This window comes from Pyrgilauda ruficollis, unplaced genomic scaffold (genome assembly GCF_017590135.1).
Source record: "Pyrgilauda ruficollis isolate IOZ18807 unplaced genomic scaffold, ASM1759013v1 scaffold74, whole genome shotgun sequence".
Taxonomy (NCBI): Eukaryota; Metazoa; Chordata; class Aves; order Passeriformes; family Passeridae; genus Pyrgilauda; species Pyrgilauda ruficollis.
Window position 1 is genome coordinate 4,054,077 of NW_024529266.1, and position 21,179 is coordinate 4,075,255.

Consider the following 21,179-nt stretch of genomic DNA (forward strand, 5'->3'; position numbering starts at 1 on the left):
GGTACAGTCTTGGAGTGTCAGCAACTTAAGATGACACAATAATGTCACTTGGTATGCAGGGGGAGGTTAAAGAGAGGATTAAAACCAGTCAGGCACGATATATTAAAGGAATCCATGACTAACGGGGTGTGACAGCAAAGGGTTTCATTATTTTCAACAGAAAAGATCCCTGTGGCTTGAAGTATTAGTCCACTGTGCCTTTATCACCTTGGAATTTTTATGGTTATTTTTATGGTTATTTCTGATGAATTCACATTTTCCTAATTACCTTTTTGGCATTAAGCCAATTTTCACTTTTAATTAAATCCATAAATAACCTTAATTCTTCATTAAAAGGTTTGTTGTTCTTATTTTGCATTATTATTACTGTTAGAAAATATTTCAAATACCAAAGCATAATGTTAGTTAGTAATTATAACTTCACAAAGGTCCAGTAAATACCTATGTTACACCTTGTACACATTATGCCTGTGATTAATAGGAGTTATGATGAAAAATGCTCAAAAAAATTCCTTAGGTAGCAACACAGCTCTTTAGAAATGCACTTATACATATAAACAGTTGATGACTCATGGACTTGACATCCACAGGGAATCAGCATTGTGAAATATCTTGGTATTATTGGAAGTATCTGGAATATGGAAATACAATTTAGAGCTTAGTCCCACATACTGCCCTCAAAATCCATTCTTCTATCTGAGACTGGCCAGTATTTTGTAATACTATGTATTTACCAAGTGGCAGAATTTGAAACCAAGAGTTTATGTTTACAAAAATTATTTTTACTCGCCTTGTTGTGTTTGTTTAGTGATTAACCATTACAGCAGAAAACATAAAGCATTAAACCATTAAGTCAGAGATGAAATTATCTACATACAAACCACATCAATCTACATGCTCTTTTTTCTAATTTAAAGTTTGAAATCAACACAAGTACTTGAAGATGCATTGAAACATCTAATATTATAACACTGATTTTTTCACATAAAATTTACACCAGTCAAGACAGCAGAAAAATCACCTTTTTCCTGACTTGTTGATCTTTGGAAGAATGGGCTTTCACATGTTTTCTCAGGGAACTTGGATCTGTGTATCGCTTAGTACATCCTGGAATCTCACATGCATAAGGTTTCTAAATAAAAAAAAAAAAATAAAGTTACTGTTATATCACAGATTATTTTAACTCAAGAGAATACTTTTTGAGCCTTGGGATGCTCCAAACCACATTACTACAGAACAAAAACATTGTACATTATTACATGCAGAAAGCTTCACAAGTTGTTAGAATAGGAAAGGATGAAGTAAAGCTTTAAAGGAAGATAAACAAAAGGAAAGTTTTAATTACAGCACCTTTCATGATTACCTTTCTTTTTTCTTAGTAGTACGATGAACATTGCTAGATATACTTACAATTTTTCCACCCTCAGCAATCTTTGACTTAATCAGAAATTACAGTCTTTAGTGAATCAGGTAAAGAAACTGCAGTAAAGGCCCGGAAAGACTGTTTAGGATTATAGAAGGATCCGCTTCAGAAAAAGAGAACAAGAAAATGTGTTAGTTTACTATATTACAAAGAAGGCAAGCAAAACCTCAACCAAGCATTGAATACTGAAGTATCAAAAGTATTACATTAAAAAAACCAAACATTTTAATGTGAAGAACTGACCAACTCCTTCAGCTCACATTTTCTACAATACTTCATTTAGAAAAATACCTATAAAATGTCCTGCAATACCTTTATGGTTTTCTTAAAAGAATGCCCAATAAATCTAACTCATATAAATACCTTATCTTGCCTGTTCTAAGCTGTCTGTCTTGCCTGAAGACTTGTAGATTCACAATATATAGTATCAAAAGAACATTAGGTCCAACTGTTTCATGGAAGTAGCTATTCAGCAATGTATTCACTTATGTTCTACAAAGAATTTCTGAAAACATCTTGCACAAATTACTAACTTGCCAGCCATAGGTTTGACTATTCAAAATGGATAATTTACTTTTTTTTAACAGCCATTTAATTCAAACAGCATTGTTTTAATCATATTTCTGGACTTCCACCCTTTGGAAACTGTCTCTGAAAAAACACATTTTTTTTTTCTGAAACAGAGCTTTTTAAACAAATCTCAGCCATCACTCAAATTTACAAGGGACAATCTGTTGGCACAAAAATTTTTAGATTTATGAAATCATTCTATCTCTCTTGACTTTCTGGTACATGCCCCACTCTTAACTTTTCATCAAAGAAAAGCTCTTTATATTGCAGATGGCTTCAATTTCCTTAAAGATCAACTAAGTGGGAGAAAGCTACTGCTTCTACCTGCAGCAAAGACCATGGAACCTGTGGTCTTTTTATCAATCAGCCTGGGTCCATCTTCTTGCACGCTTAGATGAGTGGGTCACTTTTGAGGCAGCTTCAACAGCCTCATCAGACCATCCACCCTCCTGTCTCTAAGGTTATGGGCTACCTGCTGTCACCAAGCTGGAGGAAAGGAGCAGATGCTCTAATGTTCAGAGTGCTGCAGTGGGACTTCTGTGTCCTTACAGTGTCCAAGTGTGTCCTCTGGTGCTTGGCGCGGTCGCTGGAGTTGCTGAAAGCTTTCTGGCAGCCCGGGTGCTGGCAAAGGTACGGCTTTTCACCCGTATGGCTCCTTAAGTGAATCTTGAGATTTTCTAGTCTGGAAAAGGCTTTCTTGCAACCCTCAAACTAGAAAAGAGAAATAAATTATTTGAAAGGAAAACATGCACAGTAAACTGCAAGTGCAAACAGGGAAAGAAGGGTAAAAGGGCGTGCAGAGACCTCCAGCCTGCTATGGCGGGGTAGCTCTGCAAGGCCTGATTTCTCAGCATGGGTGTTGCTGCAGGGTTCAAACCATTTAGACTGTAAAAATGTACCTATCCTCCCTGCACATGTCTGAATGACATGGTTTGACCCGGAAGTGAGGTTTTGGGAAGTTATGGTCAAACCAATCAGTGGCCAAATTTCAGATTGGCACCTGGTGTGGCCACTGGGGACTTGGATACGCCTCTGAGAACACACAGGGGTTAAAAGCAGAGCACTCGCAGAGAGACTTTCTCTTTGGAGTCCGGCAGGTGAGCGGATCGGATCCTCTTCCCCCCCAGCTGTGTCTGGGTGGGGGAGGGGGGAGGCCATGCAGCCTGAGAGAGGGAAAGCCGGAGCCGCTGCAAGATGCAGGGGTGGAGGAGTACCTGGGATGGTTTGGGCAGCCCCCCCGGAGAGAAGGATAAGCGGTCGGGAGGAGAAGGGGTGGGCAAGGTGCCCAGCCGCTGCCAGGACAGGCTGTGCTTTTAACCCTTTTAGTGTTGAAACAATAGAAGCTGTAAAAACACTAATCCTCCTCAGCTGGAAATTGAGAAGGGATGGAGAATGGGAAAGATGAAGAAGGTTTGAGTAAGTGAAAGAATGCCAGCAGAAAGAGCACCCGAGATGGAGGAGATGATTGGAGTGGCTTTAGCCGGACTTTTCTCTGACATAGCCACGGGCGAAGCCAGATTCTTCCGTTAATGCAGAGACTGCACCTTGGGAGAGGTGGCTGGCCAGACGCCAGGAATGATAAGGCCGCGAGGAGAAGCCGAAGGAACAGAGAGGCCCATGGTGGAGGAGGGAGGCTCCTCTCTCCTGATGGACTGGGGGGTGCTTGTGTGAAAGGAGGGTGTTGGGTTGAGAATTGATGTGTTAGAGGGGATTTGAATGTTAGAGGACTGGGGGGAGGAGGAGGAGTGTTTTGAAAGTGTTCTATTGTGGATTGTTGTGTGTGTAGTTTTTTTCCCTTCCCTTTTGTGTCTGTGTAGATTAATAAAGTGTTGTCTTTTCCCTCCATTCCCAAGTTAGAGCCTGCTTTGTTCTGTTCCCGGGTCACATCTCACAGCAACCATTTTGGGGGATACACCTTTCATGGGGGCACTGGCACTGTGCCAGAGTCAATCCATGACACTGAATTAGGAGAGTACATCCTGCATTTTGCAGACGGCACACTGAGACCCAAAGAGACCAGCCAGCTGAGAGTGCAGCACCAGCCTGGGAAACGCAGCACCAGCTGAATCTCCTCCATGTGGCACACAGAGCAAAATGGTCACTGTGAGGTTCTCAAGACCTCTGCTAGCTATCCCTGTCTCAGCTCCAGGCTTCTCTGGATATTAGCAACTCAGCATAACAGAGGCATCTCTCAGTATCAACGCAACCTACAGAGCAAAGACATGCAGGGAAATTTCAGTCTGCTCTGCCTTGTTCATGGTGATGCAAAAAGTGAAATGATTTCTGAAACATATTTTTACCTTTCTGCCATGAGTAAATGTATGACATACTAAAAATACTGTAAGCCTTCCAAAACAGGATGTAATTCCTGCGGGGAACCAAGAACCATGGGGCATAGTACTTCTATACCTAGTCAAGTACTGCAACTGTGGAGAAATCTATGTTTATATAAACAGAAAACAAGCTTTTCATCTATCATGCTCTCATGGTATACTGTAACCTAAGGGAAACTAAAAGATCTGTTCTATTTGACACCAGCATTTTTATAGACACTTGATTTCGATTTCAATTAGACCTAAATATTTATGAATATCAGAAGTATAGGCTTTCTGAAATTCTACCAGTCAGGACCAATTCATCTCATTAGCTGCTATGCTCACTATGCAACATTTAAAGCTTCTGATGCATAACTGCTATGCTTGCAAAAATAGTAATTCTATAGTAGAGATGTTTCTAAAGCTAACACAAAATTTTCCATCATTTCACTACTTATTAATTTTCTTCACTTGAAAAGGAATAGGCCATTTTTCATTGGTGTCAGAATGACAAAACTAAATTTTATAATATATTATGCAGTTCATGTATGTTTACAAAAGCACAAGTAGGAAAACGGACATAATTCTGGTCATAATTAGCATGCCTTTCTTACAAATCTCTAACATCCTCAAAAAAGGAGAAAAAAAAATTGTATCACTTAATTTTAAGCACATCTTTTGGATTACTCAAAAAAAGCATTACAAGTTCAAAGAATAAAGTATAAAACACATGCTAAACATAAACCAGTGCTATTAAAATAAAGCTTAAGAAATTAAAACTTGATACAGAGGATGAACCATGCCTGCTATACCATAATTGCAATTTATCTTTCCTACACATACACTTCAGAAAATGTCTCAACCCATGAAAGTTTTTATTTATATTCCATCCCTTTATCCAAAACAAACTAGTGCTTTTCAGATTATCCAGTTTTGATCACTGAACATTAATTTATGCTTATAAATAGTGTCACCTTTATGTTTACAGAGCTTTAGCATGCATATAAAACATTGTTGCAAGAGTAAAAATATTTTTTACTTTTAAGGATATATTTTTAGAAAATATTACAGAATAAAAAAAAATAAAATACACCAACATATCTTAAAATTGTCTTGATAAAAGTATCACTTTTTTTCTAGGAAAAAGTAAAGAGTGGAGACAGCATAAGAACATGGAGTTAAAAAATGGGTGTAAGAAATTATTCACAAAAGTGATGCAATTACAGAATGGTTTGGGTTGGAAGGGATCTTAAAGATCATTTAGTTCCAACCCCCCTGCCATGAGTAGGTAGACAGGTTAGAACAGGTTGCTCAGTGCTCCATCCAGCCTTGGTTTGAACACTTCCAGGGATGAGACAACTTCTCCGGGCAACCGGTGCCAGTGTCTCACAGTAAATCTCTCCCTAACATCTAATAAAATTGTACTGTTTCATTTTTGAGCCTTCAAAAAATGACCTTCAAGAAGCAAAATAATTCAAGAGCACCTCTGTTAAAATGAGAAAGAAATCTACTGATTAGCCTATCTTATACAAAGACGTCATTATTTTGTAATAACACCATGAAAGAACAAACATACATTCTAATGACTGTAAGTATGCTGTACATAAGAATAATTTTAGTATCTCAAGAAGCCATTAATTTTATAGGGTAAAACTCAGACCAATGAACAAGTTGTAGAAGCATGACTCTGTTTTGTTTATTTTTCAGGTTAGTAAACTTTGAATTTTTAAGTATGCAAATGAACTTAAACATGTAAATGTTGCTTATATGGCTGTAAAATTAACATTAATTTTAATTGGGAAAAAATGTTTAAGTAAGCAGAACTGGAGAATCTTAACATACAAATTTAAGGATTATTATTTCTGAAGACTTCTGCATTGCTCAGTATAAATTGGAAGAAAGGATAGTTCTCTCTTCCCCCACAGCCTTAAATTACTGTCTGGCATATTCACAAGGCAATATATAGATGTGTATTGCTGGAAAGGTCATTCTAGCAAAACAGTCTGCAAGCCTGTATTCTTAAGACAACCATCCTTACTCAACAGTTAATGAATATTTCTTTTATAAATCAAAATTCTTAAAGCCTTGGAAATCTCTGATACTTAAAACAAAAGGAATGAAAAGATACTCTTTTCAACAGCACAGAACATACTCTCTATCCTGATAAAAATATTTCAGTGAAAGTATTGCAGACAAGATGGGATCACTCAGTGGGGGAAAAAAGTCAGGTAGTGATTCATGTTTTTGAAATGGAACTCAGTTTTCTAAGGTACTAACTGTTGTAGTCACTTAAGTATATGGCATAGCTTAGCATTCTGAATCTGTTTAACAGTCCTAAACATATCCTGATTAAACCAGATTTTTTGCAAGTCTTATGTAAAATTAATTGTGTAATGTTTTCCTAAACTGCAATACAGAAATCAGTTGCTGAGCTTCTATTTTTACTGCTGCATGCAAATTGAAACCATTAAGTAGCTCATACAGAAAATTCCTCTCTGTACTTCCTAAAGTTCTTTTTAAAATACATTCATGTTTACTTTCTTCTTTTAAAAGGACAATTATGAAAAGTAAGAAACAATATATTTAGAGGGAAAGGTAAAGCATATCAACAGAAAAAACCCACAGTTTTATGACTTTAGAACATTTGTGTTTTCATGAGCGCACTGTTCATCCTTGTTTACACCGAGATGATGTTCAGCATATCAGGCAACCCTCCTGTAAAATGACAATATAATTTCATAGATTGTATAAAATAATCTGTGCAACATGAAAAGCCCTGCTGGATGCACCATGCATTTCTGAGCCCCGACTGGAATTCACTACATAATATATTTAGACTCTTGAACTATAGAACAGCAGTAATACCTGTGTGAGTACTTCAGTATCAGTAGCAGATAGTCAGTGGCCAAGTGACTAAGAAATTAGTCCGTTTTCTCTGCAAAAGGAACTGTTCTGATTACCTCAGCTGATCACTAGATCACTAGCAAGGACTGAAGAACTTGTTCTGGCAGACATCTGTCTGAGCTCTGATCCACTCACTAAAAACTATGTAGCCTTCATATAAAAGTGAAACACAGCAAGAAGAAGCACAGCTTCTTCTTAATCCAGTATCTAATATTATCTGGTATTAAATATATTCACATTTTCCTGTCTGAATTGGTTTTGCTTCAGCACCCAGGCAGTGTATTTTCTTTTGTTATTTTTCTGCTGTATTAACATCATAAGAAATGTAAAAAGTAACTTTTTTTTTAATTCTAGGTACTTTCTGTTACCACGTAATTTAACCTTCTCTTAAACAATTTATACATCTCAAAAGTATTTGCTTTCTCACTACACACAATGTTTTCTCAGGCCTCCTTCAAAATTGATTGCAAACCTCCTAACAATGAAAGGAAATTAATTACTTTTAGAAATACTGACACCTGAACAGTACTTGATCTTACAGAAATGTTCAATCCAGTATACAACATAATGTTGCTCTCCTCAAGTTTGGGCTTTTAATATCTTTTTTCACCTGAACCAGCTATACAGTGATCTGCAAATATTTCTAAGCATTGCTGTTTGTGGCAAAGGATCATCTTTTATTTTTTCAAGTGTGAAGAATAAGCATTTCCCTTCTCCATTGTCATGTGTGAGAAAATATTTATGGGATATTATAACGAATACATTTAATTACACGTTCCTCATCTGGGCTGTCTCTAAGCTTACTGAGAGAGGGGTGGTTTTCCTTTTGAAATTTGACTTTGCTAAACATTAGTCTGCCTACAACCATTAAATTGCAGCAGCTGGCTTTCTGTGTACAAGAGCTAGCTATTGTCCACACAAAATCACAGTAACAAACCTAGATACTTCAGGGACAGAATTTATTTTTTCTTCAATAAAACTGAATACCTGTCTCATGCAAGAAGCAAAAGAGACTGAGAGCCCCTCAAAAGGCTCCAGTATAGGGAAACACATGAACTACAACCAAATGACCTCAGAAAGTTTGATATGGCACGAGCTTGATGGAAATGTGAAGAACTCTTCAAATCTCTGTCAATCTGACTTGGGGGAAATCAACCCAGCCCTACGTACACACAGAGGACATATTAACCAAGTGGTTCAAATGCATGCCCAGAGTTGCAAAATACCAGCTCATTTGGCTTAGTAACCTGTTCAGTCATGGGGAACCTTTCATGATGCAAAATGAGAAGAAAAACATGCACCCAGAAACTAAGATACATATCAGAGGGGAGAAATTCCTCACTGATTTTAAAAGGCCAACAAGATAAGAAAATTTACCCTAGCAAAAATACTTTCCATGAAAAACCAAAAGAAAATAATACACATCTCTACCTTCCATACCTCTTCTTCATTAAGCACAATGGATGCCAAAGCTGTCCAAGGACACATCTCATCATAATTGCGGGACAGGACTTTCCCCATTGCATCCACACAGGTAAGAAAACCAGCAGTTTCACAGATATACAGCTCAAATCAGACCTAGCTCTTCTTTTTTTTTTTTTTTTTTTGCCAGTCAATGCATGGCAAACCCATATTAATCTAGGACTGATTGCACATGATCACATAGTCACATGCTCTAAAAACTTCTCAAACAATATGATTTGGTCCTCCTTCTGACTACTTCTGCATTCATCTGAGATACAAAATACATTATCAATATTTCAGTGGTAGACTTATCAATGTTAGGTATTCAGGTAACATGAATCAAACTCCCTTTTTCACTTATTCCAGGATCATCCTAGCTTTCTTTAATTCATAGCATTTTACAGAGGGTTTTGGTTACAGTTGTAGCATTAAATTCCAACTCAGTCTTTTTTCTAGGCATAATTTCTCATATTGTAATTATAAACTATATGCCTTCATTTCTGCTTACATTTCTTTGCATTTGGCTGATTTACTATGTGCCTTTTTGTAATGTGATAATCCAGAAAAATCAATGAGATCATCTCTGTCAATGGGATATTCTCAGTATCTGTAGCTCTGCTAGTCCCTGTTAGAAGTACAAACTTTGTTTAACTACTTAGGACCGCTGTTCTGAGAATGAGTAAAGTATTCTTCATCTAGTATGTTCCCTTCTAATGAAATTTAATACAAAAAACAAAATCATAGAACTATGGATTCTTTTATGTTGGAAGAGACCCTTCAGATAGAGTCCAGCAATTACCCCAGCACTGCCAAGTCCACGACTGAGCCATGTCACCAAGCACCACATCTACAAGTCTTCTTATTATCTCCAGGGATGGTGACTCTGCCACTCACCTGAGCAGTCTCTTCCAATGCTTGACAGCTTTTTCGGTGAAGAATTTTTTGCTAATATTCACTCTAATCCTTCCCTGGCACAGCTTTTTCTTTCATCCTAACACATGTTACTTGGAAGAAGAGAGGGACACCCACCCCAGAACGCTGTACTGACTCATGTAATGTATTGATCCATACCTGGTTTATGACAGCAAACTACTGTCTGAGATTGGCTTGACAAGCTGCTTACTTTTGTAATATTCATAAACTGACTATAAGCATGACAAGCAAAAGTTTTAAATTTTAACTTTGAAGGGAGATATCTTAATAAAAATATAAGCTGTTCCTAGATTTGAGGAAATGCTGTCATACATGAATGCACATGTGCAAATGGAAGGAATGGTATTCTTAAAACTATCTAGGAAAAAATAAATCTAGAGTCGCATATACATAAGGCGCCCCCAAAAAAATCTTTGAATTATTCAATAGCCATGCAGTATTTTCTAAGATTCATTAGCAGCTAAAAGACACATTAATTATTTAACAATGTCCATCTGTCAATTAATTTGGAATGCTTTGAAATTCTGACCATGTAGGTTCTTCTGTGTCAGCACCAAGGCAAGTAGTATGACAAGGACAAGGCATCTCTCCACAGCTTTGTATTTATCACAAAAACAGATGTAAAAGCTGTTCCTTATATGGCTTGCAAACAAAAACAATGCATTTCAAGCATTAATTAATTGTCTTTTAACCATTTTCCTTCCTCAATGGTATTAGCAGGGTGCTGCTCTGCAAAAGAAGTGTTTCCAAAAAAATGAGAGTAAGACCTCATATGAAAACCTTTTAAATAGCTTTTTATACCCCTAGACTCTTCAGCCTGGCAATCTTGTGAATGGCACATAATTAGTGTCAGACATCATTCAAACTGCTGACATCAGGCACTCACTGACAAGGAGGCTGCAGCCACAGCTGAGATTTAAAGGCCCAGGTTCATCTATAGCAAAGTGAATGCTGTGCTTTTAACCCTTGAAGTGTTTAAATGGGGGAAAATATAGCATTCAGAGTAGCACTTCACCTTAGTGCCTATCTGAACAGAACACATTATCTAATGTGGTGTCTGAATGCTTTGGTGAATGCACTAGCTTATATAAAGTCATATATTTTCCTGAAAACCATACGAAGCCTGGCATTTATTTTTGTTTTTATAGTTATTTTTTACGAAATTAAACAGTATCTTGGAATTTATTGTTCCAGTAAATAATGACAGATTATGTCTACATGTGTTACACAGATTATAGTAGATATTCCTTTGCCCAGTCTTTCCATGACAAATTGGTCCATAGGTAATTAGTCACTTTTTCGTTCCTCTTAAAAAAACAAAAGGTTCCCTTTACCACAATATCCTCACTTCATGTTTTTCTGGTAGATTCCTTAAAATTTTATGATCCAGCATGCATAAATATAAATGCGAACAAAAGCTAATTACAGACCATGACAAAATCTAAAGTCATTTGTTATTTAGCTTCATTGTACTTCCTACCTTAAGTTGAAAGGCTTGTTATACTCAACAGATATAGAATAAAGTTCAGTGATTAGTCAGACGTAAGACTTATGGGACTAATCAGTGCGTACAACTATAAGGCTCACACTTTAAGAGCTTCTGACTAAACAGCACACAATGCTTTTGTGTGTGTGTGTGTAGGGATTGAACAAGATCAATAGACTATATCCTAATCTGACTTCAATTTTCCAATGCATCCATCTTTTTAGGTATTTTTAAGAAGAGACACATGCTGCTATACAGGCAATGAAATCAATGGAAAAGAGGATATATCACTACAGATCAAAAATCTACAGATTGGTTCACATGGGAAACAGAATCAGGCTACTTTTTCAGACAGATGCACATGAGAGGCTAGTTTCTTCATTCCCTTTGAACAATTCTCACTTTTTTGGTCACATTGCGCACACTTGAGTATTTCTGTATATACACAGATTACTTGAGCGTCTCAATAAAATTTACTTTTAATCTCCTTTCCAGGGAGATCGGTATTCTGATGTCAGTTCTGTCAGGACAGTGGACAAAGGATAGCATCAAATTGCAGTGCAAGAAGAAGAGGTATGTGAGTAAGTAACTGTCCCTGCCTACCACACTATTTCATTGTGAAAACTTTATTTACAGATGGCTTTTTTATTCTTGTGGTTTTGATAAGTGTAGCATGTTCTTTTTTACCTTTTCATATCAGATCTCCAGAGGTCTTCATAATTTTCATGTTCTAGATATCTGTGGCACAATGTAACCTTATTTTCTAGGTAACACTATGCCTAAGGACACAAATATCTCTGTTGAAATTAAGCACAGTGCAATGAATGTTATTTATCCCTGAAATAATGGTGTCAAGAGATTCATTCACCATGGTAATGTCTCTTGTTTTCATCAGTCTTAGTAAGCATGGCCATTTCAACCTCAGAAGCTATTTCTGTTGCTGTAGAGAAGGTAAATATTATGACAAGTCTCTTCAAAAGGAACTATTACTGAATACATCAGCTGCTACTGATTCAAAAACCATATGGTACGGAAACTATTAGAGGAAAAATGAACATTTAGGGAATTCTCTCTTTGCTTTCTTTTAGAAGAGTGTACTTGCTTTTTTTTTTTTTTGCTTTTTTTTTTCCCCCCCTGGTTTTGCTCCTTTCTTTCTCTTTGGCTTTTCTAAAAGGTTGTCTTTGAGTTTCAAGTAACTGAAGCTACCATCTGTAATCATGCAGCTTTCTCTACTAAAAGTTGTTCCCTACTAAGACAGCTGCTACTATCGTTAAGCCCCAGAGAAGTCCTATGCATTTGAATAATTTTTACTTCTTGTAGACATGCAAGAACAAAACAACCTTTTGCCAACTAAAAAACTACCTATTTCCTTTCAGGTATTTTAAAAAATATATGCAGGAGTACCATCTTCAAAAAAAAAAAAAAAAAAAGCAAACATGTAGCTACCTCTCAATTCTGTAGTTCTGTTCTTTACAGGATTTCATGCCAGAGATACACTATAAATTGAGACCATAGGCTTTCAAATATGGAGATGAGGTAGTGCAAATTGCATTCTCACTGGGAAGATTCTGTTGGTTTAGAATTTGCTCTTTGTGAATTTCACAAAGGACTAAAATCCGATCTCTATTACACTAGGGAAAAAAGGAATAAATAACCAGGAAAGTTCTGAAATCAGAAAGTTGAAATGGGAAATAAACTGTTTTGAGGATTCTTTCTCACCATACTCCATGTCAAGATTATCATTCATGATTCATTGTGTTTTCTTCAAATACTAACATCATACAAATATCTATTTCTATCATAGAAATAAGAGTATTCCATTCCATCCTGTCCTGTCCTATCCTATTTATAAACATGCATATTGGGACTGAAAAACTGAAACAAACATGCATGCTGTTCTACAGACACTAACAAACTATTTTTTCTTACAGTTATTTGAAAATATTAATACCCGATTGCCACTTTTCAAAGACAAAGGATATGATAGACAGAAAAGCTCTAAGACAGATCTCAGTAAACTCTCAATTATGGTGCATAGCTCACAGTTGATACTGTAAAACTTTCAGCATGGTGTTCTACAAATCTGGGTATGAGGTCCTTTTTATTCCCAGCAAATGTACACAAGGCCAGCTGCTATCTGGCACAGGGTCTCTTGGTAAACTCTATTTATTATTTAAATAGTCAAACCTTAACTTTCTTAGTTTGGGTTGGTTTTTAGGTTCTTTTAATTAAAAAAGCCATTAGATCACTGTCAAGAGCAAAATGGACAGTAAGAGATCCATTTGATAGTTCCCAAGTGCAGCATTTGCACTCAAATGCAAACATGCCAAAGATACAGTAGAAAATATGCCAGGATACAGTGGAACATCTCTACAAATGCTAACTTCATGTCCAAAGAAATTATGTACTTTTGTTACCCCAGGAAAAAAACAACTTGACTGGCTCCACTTTTGACAAACTGACACTGATGTAACTTAAAGGGCCTGGTTACAGTGGTTTTATTAAAGAAAAAGCATAAGGCATAATTTAATGTGTTACTTGTTTACATTAAGCAGTGTTCAGCTTGAAGTGCCTGAGCCAAAAAGCACAACGTATACAGGAAGAGACATCAGTAGAAAGAAATTTGCTTTGCCAAACCTGATCTTGAATTTAGAAGTTCAAGTTTCACTCAAAAAATGCACTAAGCAATATACTAAAAAGGCAAATCTCTTAATTTTACTACAATATTTACATACATGCTGCACTATTTTTGTCTGCCAAATTGGCTCAATCATATGTAACCTCCAAGATAAACAAAATTTACACATGTAAGTAGAATACTTTATCAATAAAATAATAGGATTAAACTGTGCCAGTATGTAATAGTTTGAGAAGAACCTTTCTCAAAGTACGCTCTTTCATAGAGATACACAGGAAACACACTGTTTCAAGGACCAAAAAATCTGATATTCTCCTTTACGCAACAACAACCTCATCAGTGGACAGAATTTTTTGCAAATTTCATATGTCAAAATTTATTTGACTCTTATTTGACTCTTTCCATCAAAAAGACAGTACTTCTGGAATGCTTGTTATGGAATTAGTAAGTGCAAACTATTCAATTCACGATGTATTCATGGTCCACTCAGTTCATAATGGAGAAAGGACTGTTTCTGTTACACTCTGGCAGAACCTCTGTCAGTAATTATGATTTATAACAAATGTGCTGTGGTGACCAAAACTTTATAGGTAGTATTTTAAAATTGTACTTCTTGTACTGCTTTTTAGTAGTTTTTCTTCCCTTAAAATACAACATGTGCATCTTTATAGCTATGACCATCTAGTATACTTGCATACAAAGCTATAAGAATCACTTGGCTATCCTCTAACTATACTACTAATTTCAAATTTCCATCCTTAAGGAAAACAGACATGATGAATACTGATTTCTTCTACCTTTGTTTCATAATACTTACTCTCTACCATGATAATGCCATGTCACTGATATTTATGGGAAGTTTTAATCCTGATAACTGTACACAAAAGCAAAAAACAGTATATTACCTTGTGATGTTTTTAATTATTTGGATACAAGTAAATCATACAGAAGTTACATTCAAGTCTATACACATCCGTAAATATTCAATATTTTCTGATATTTGAATAACTAATTTGGAGTTACAGCTGTAATGCACTCACTGGAACACTCAGAAGAATACTTAATCAAAATATGCTCTGTTATACCTAAAATCCACTCCACAAAACCAAAAGCTAAATAATTAGAAAGTAAAGAAAATTCACAAAATGTTTATTTTCTGAATTCCAGAACTTTTTACAACTCCATTACTTTTAAATCAGATTAACTGGTGCTTTACTGAAAAGTATCCAGATTAGTATCTATGGCTACTGAAAAAATCTGGACCAGAAAACTGCACAAAATCCCCTATTCAACAGAAACTTAAGCAAATTAAAATAGGGCAAAGGTGAATTCTTAAACAACCTTAGCACGACTGCATTACTGCCAGCCCATACTCAAACAGTTCTGTCATAATAACCAGGTCCTAATTCTGCATTACTTAAATATATCCCACTTTCACTGAAGTCAGTGAGAATTCTGAATATGCAAGGAATGTAGAATTACAAGTAGTTTCTTAATCCTTAGGTCATAAGCCAAGATAATTATAAAGCCTCACTCATAATGTAGCTGGCTGAACTGCTCTGCAGCACCTTTAAGGGCATTAACAGCAGGATTCTGCTGAATTAGTCCAAAAATCATATCAACAACTTGCCTCTGCACTCTGATATGTAATAGGTAATTTAAACTAAGCAATCAAAAGATTAGAGCAAAATGTATTTGAGCTGTTTAGCAATGTAGCCCTACCTTTTCTTCCCTCTTTGTCCCCTGCTAAAGGGGAAATCAATAATACAAGTCAGCATTTAAAATCCTCGCTTTCTCCTGTTCTGAGCAGAGCTACTTACATAGCTGTCTTTTCAGGGCAAAACACAAATCACTTGCAGGAAAGAACAGTTGTGGAAAACAAGGCAAAAGTGCTTGCATTTTAATCAGTGGGAGTCCATCACAATAGGAAACAGCCAAGGAGGTTTATTTCTTGCCCCACAAGTAAATGACATAAAAATTTCCAGCAATATTCAAAATGCACTTTTCAGCCCAGTAACTGTTTTCTATTCTTGACTGCTTAACACTCTCAGTTTTTTTTTTTTTTTTTTTCTTTTTTTCCAATTAGGGCCTGTTTGTTCAATTAGTTAAGAAAAAAAAAAAAGGAAAGAAAGGAAGAAATAAAGCTTTAAAGAAAGGATTAAGCCATGTATTTTATGGAGAAAGAACATAAATTAGAAGTTCTTTTAGAATCTGGAATATGCATTCTTTAATCTTCTGCCCTGCTGGGAAGTGTAATTAGAATAAAGGCAGAAAGAAGCTTTTTAGCTTCATTGAATTTGTTCAGTGGAAGATATGCTTTTGACTATCTGCAACTAAATCTCAAAATTCATGACAATTCAGACAATACTCCCACATTTTATAAGCCTGGGCATTAAAAAGAAAGCTAGGAGAGCTTACAGAAAACCCACCTGGTGAGCAAGCTCTCCAGATTCAAAAGGGCAAGACAGAAGGCCATGCAGATGTGAAGCAAACAAGCCATGCCTGCGAGAAGACGATGACAAGACTTCATGTATGGGCAATGCAGTTCTTCAGTGTGGTGTGGCTTTATAAGCAAAATAATTTTCAAAATAGCCAACAGAACTGACTGATGGGTGTGAGTTAGAGATAAGAAAACCAATGGAAGAGGCTAAAGGTTGGACAAGGTATAAGTATTGTTTACTCTTTATTGTTTCTTTGTAGAAGCATTTGCCAAAATCTAAATATTATGCTTTGAATTTAAAACTAAATGAAAGATAATTGGATGAAAAAGACAGAAGTCAAAAGGAATGCCAAAAGCAGAAATAGGCACCATCTTCCTTTCAGGATACCAAATCCTCTTGCCTGTTTGTGCCTTGTCAAATTGAGAAAGATTTTTGCTGAGATCCCATGACAGTAAAAACAGCCCAAAAAAAGAAAATATATACCCTTAGATGTTATTTTCCTCCTTTTGGTGCAGTGTACCCAAGTGCAAAGAACCAATATGTACATGAATTTCATGTAATGGCTATGGTTTATAGCTTTCTGACATTCCTTTTAATGCCAGCAAAGCTCATCCCTTGGTTCCAACAAGTTGAGTACATTCTGCACCACCTGCAAGTCAATTTACATGCACCAGAACCTCCTGCCTCTTGCAGACATGCCTCACAGCAGATAGAAGAAAACCCTTGGTGTCAGCAAAAATCACAATGTGAAGGTAGTTGGGGCTGTATTGCGGGCAAGTCCTGGCCAGGGTAGGGCCACGAGCCTGGGTTGGACCATGGCTGCACTCAGGACAAATTCAGTCACTTCACTCAGACTGTCCCCAGTGATTTGAGGCTGAGATTACAATGTGATCCAGAATCTGGGAGCACAAATACTTGGTTTGGAAGGAGGCAGGGCTATACCTAAATCAAGAGATGTGTCTGGTTACCAGGGACAGGACTCGGGGTTCAGAGCAAGGCTAAGTACACAGAACACAGTTTGAACAGCCAGGCAAGGCTTGGAGCTCGACTGTGCTCTGCAGAGCTGCTGGCACACACTCGCTGCTTGTAAAACTGTGGTTAGGGCACAATATGTTTTTTTTCTAAAGAGCTCAGCAGCCAACAGCTTCTGGCTCAAGAAAAAGCCAACACCAGTATTTTCTGACTCACTACAGGGTTATTTCTTCTGCCACACAGATGGTACAAAAAGATTCAAGTTTCCAAAAACAGATGACAAGGTATGTGTATCCTTGTACTCGTTTAAATCACTCATATAATAGGGGATTTCAGTCCCGTCTACTGAGATGCTGCCTTATGCAAAAAGCCTTGTGACAAAAGGGCTGTGGTGAAGGGACTGTGAGGGATAAATGCAAAACAGCTCCCTCACCTGAGCCAAAAAAGCTGTTCAACAATGAAAAATTTAATACAGGAAAAGTTGAGGAATAAGCTAATAAAAAAATTGAGGAATGTGCTCTTACACATCTTCCATGGAAATAGTTCTCACCATGCAACTGAGGTTTCAGCTATAATAAACCTTAGGTGATCATTAGAGAAGAAGGGCAAGAAAGAGTCAATACAGGAATTCAGCAATAAATGTAGGGTGTCAGTGGACCTTGATAAACACAGCAGTTTTATTTATATCATGTAATGATTTTGTTCCTATCATGAAATAGATAATTCAAGGGAAGCCTCAAAGGGTTTACAGAAGCAAAACACCCTGGGAATTAATCCAGAGCTAGGATGAGAGAAGCCAGTCCGAAACATGCAGGGCCAAGCAGAAGAATGAGATGCACAAAACAGAGGCAGGAAGAAAAATAAGATCACATGGCATAATTACTAAGAGTAAGTACACATGCCCTTTCTCAAGTGAAGTGTTCAATCAGTGAGTTACTAGACTTGATTCATTTAAGTGGTATGTCTGACACCACAACTGGTTGTGGAACACCCAGAGGACATTTTAGGTAATAGCAGGTTAGTGACGGTGCCTAATTTTTATTGCTTGTGAGTACAGCTAAAGAGAACAAAAAACCTAAATACCTGCAGAGTCAGATGCAATTTTCTTACAGCAAGGATAAAAAAAGCTTCAAAATTCATCAAAGGAAAATAAAAGGATGACTCAGTAAATAACTATCCTTTGTGAAGATAAGGATTTTTTTTTCCTCTTTTTGGTGGACATTACATTCCTCTTAATATGTATTTTCCCAGGGCAACTTAACATTTACCTCATTCCCTGTGAATTATTACAGCATTCAATAGTTTTTGGATTAATCTTTTCCCACTGTGAAAGGATGTTTTAGAGAAGCTACAACAGATATCGAACTATTTTTGCACTGTTGGACAAAGTCATTATGCTTGGTTTTTCTTAACTGACAATACAAATCTTATTTTCTATTTCAATTGTTTGTACCATTAACACAAAGCCAGATGATAAAAACACAGATAAATGCACAACATGAGAACTAATTGAGAATGAAAAGGAGATGAACATTACATTAGCTAATGGAAAGAGAAGACTAACTGTGAGCCTGGATTATACTCATTTCCTAATCAAGTGCAATGCTAAAAGTGAATGTTGATGTATGCCAGAAAATCAGTTTAAAACACAGCAGAACTTTATTGCACTTCACCTCTTTGGAGTTCCTGTTTCAAAGTAAGTTTATGTTTACACCGCTATGGAAAAGGTTACCATCCTGCTAGACAGATATCCAAAGGCAGGGTAAGCAAATCTGGTATTTATATTACAAATATCTTAATTGGATTGATAAATTTGATAAGCATTTTTAATTAATAACTCCATAGATAGAGAGGCCTGATTATTTTCAGGTAACAACCAAAGAAGAAGAGTGTGTGGGAGGAGGGAATGAAGAGTGAGGGAAAACTAGCATGGTTTTAGAGATCTGGAAGAATCAAGAAGCTGAAGTGAATAGGCAGGCTCAGTATGGATCATGCTGGACTGAGCACTTCCTGTCTCCAGTCATACCAGCAGAACTGTAGAAAACTCCTATGATATCTGTATTCTGTTCTTCCTTTTCTATCTTATATACTAATAAAGCATTGAAACTGGAATGGTTTATCTTTGAAGATCAATTGAGTTTCAGACCTTGGAGATAACTCAAAGGGTGTACTGCACCGGAAACTCATGCATCCCCTAGAAAATTGACCATTTCCAGAAAAAGTGAGGGTTTCATTTATTTACTTTCAACATTGCTGGTGATGATGATATTGCTGGCAAGATAGCCATAGGGGTTCTTTTCCTTCCTGCATTAGTGTTTACTTATAAGAAGGCTGTAGATCTGATAATCTTTGCTAGCTCTGCTAGCAGTGACCTTTTGATGTTCATTAACAGCATACACTGCAATTATGAGATGCTGATGTTGTGGCTATGTCTCTATAGTGGCCTCATTCTCTATAGAAAAAGATATGTTTAGATCAAACACTAACAATCTCCATTAACTGCATGCCAGTTGTTACTTTGTTACTTACGTTACTTAATTTCTTCATTTTGGTTGCTTTGTCCTACAGTCTGAAAACCCAGGGAAAGCCTGAATAAGTCTTTTGCATCTAGCTAAATCAACATACACATACTTACCTGAAACATTGCAAGACACTATTGTCCATAAAAGTCTAAAGGCTCTTGTGAAGAATGGTTTTGGTTTCTATAATGTATAGCATGAACACTGTTTGAAAGGCTGTTGTTTCCTTCAGTTTCCTGATACCCCACCAAAGCAAACCAAATTGATTGAAATACAGCCTACTGATGCTTTTGTATCACTTTAGAAGCTAATGGCAACCTTCCACCTCTTGCTGAATGGTGTAATTGGCCTGCCAGAGAGGATCTGGGATTTTAACATGTTTCTTGTTTGGCTGAGCCAACCAATTATCCTGCAGTTGCTATCCAAGCTGCAGACTTTTCTTCATTGGGGTCATTAAGCTTGTCAAAACTAGTTTATCACCACAACTGCTGACCCTCATTGCTTTTGACAGCAGCACAAGTGTCAGACTAAAGAGGCCTTTGCATTACAAGAAAGTAAATGACTGATCAGAGCCCACCAAGCATCCTGACCATATGCCACAGCATGCCCTTCTGACACCAAGAGAGGTGGAAACAGTACCAACTAAATTACATGAGGGTTAACAAACACAATCATTTTGTAGAATAAGAAAATAAAGCTTCAACAGCTAAAGAGGAGGAATACTCGAAGGAAGTATATGACCTACATGGATGATAATGAAGAATTGGGTTGTTTTCATTTTAGTTAAAAAATGATGCAAGTCACTTAGCCTGAAATAAAACTCTGTGAAAGAAGTTACCAGCTGACTCAGACCATATTTTTGGAAAGTTGAGCAGACACAGCAGCTGGCAGTAGAGCAGTTTGAGCCCAATCCAGCAGATCATTACTTGATAATCCTCTCTATATTCTTCGTCACCCAAGTGATGTCTGAATCAGGCCAGTGGCAGGTTCCTTATCTGATGTAATAATAACCACTAAATACTTAATATCAGATCATATTTACTACAGTGTGGTAAAATTTGTCATAAAACGATCTACATATGCCTAGAATTTGCTTCACTGAAAGTACAAGTTGTGAGAGCCTCATGATGGCCTAATTATTAACATCTCTTTATTTTGATGGCAAATTATTCATAACTCACTCCTTCACTGTTGTGATTATATTCAGTTTTATGAGGTAACTTGGAATTAGCACCATGCCCTCAGTTGCTATAGGGTATTTTACAGGAGAAGAGAAATAAATGAGAAGTTTCAGAGGAATATTTCTCTCATCACATTCCTAACTATTCAAGGCACCAGTTCTGGAAGGGCCTTTATTCCCAATACCATAAGAGCTCCCACTTGGTTCAGTTGAGATGACTTGTCCTGCTATAAGCTCATCCCATAAATAAATCTTCGCAGAGTCAAGACCTTTGCCTGTATGCTACCATAGAGTACAAGAAAAGTTCTGTAAATACAGTGACAGTAAGATGTGT

The 21,179-nt window shown here is 36.8% G+C and overlaps 1 protein-coding gene across 1 annotated transcript in view; it reads right to left on the bottom strand.

Moving 5' to 3' along the window:
- The window catches only part of GLIS3 (GLIS family zinc finger 3), a 119,488-nt gene that overhangs the window by 39,672 nt on the left and 58,637 nt on the right, over positions 1-21,179 (bottom strand). Inside the window, exons 3-4 of the mRNA XM_041486184.1 lie at positions 2,543-2,704; positions 1,022-1,132 (exon numbers count right to left, since the gene is read on the bottom strand). Coding sequence (XP_041342118.1) covers positions 1,022-1,132; positions 2,543-2,704 — 273 coding nt within the window. The remainder of the gene's footprint in view (positions 1-1,021; positions 1,133-2,542; positions 2,705-21,179) is intronic.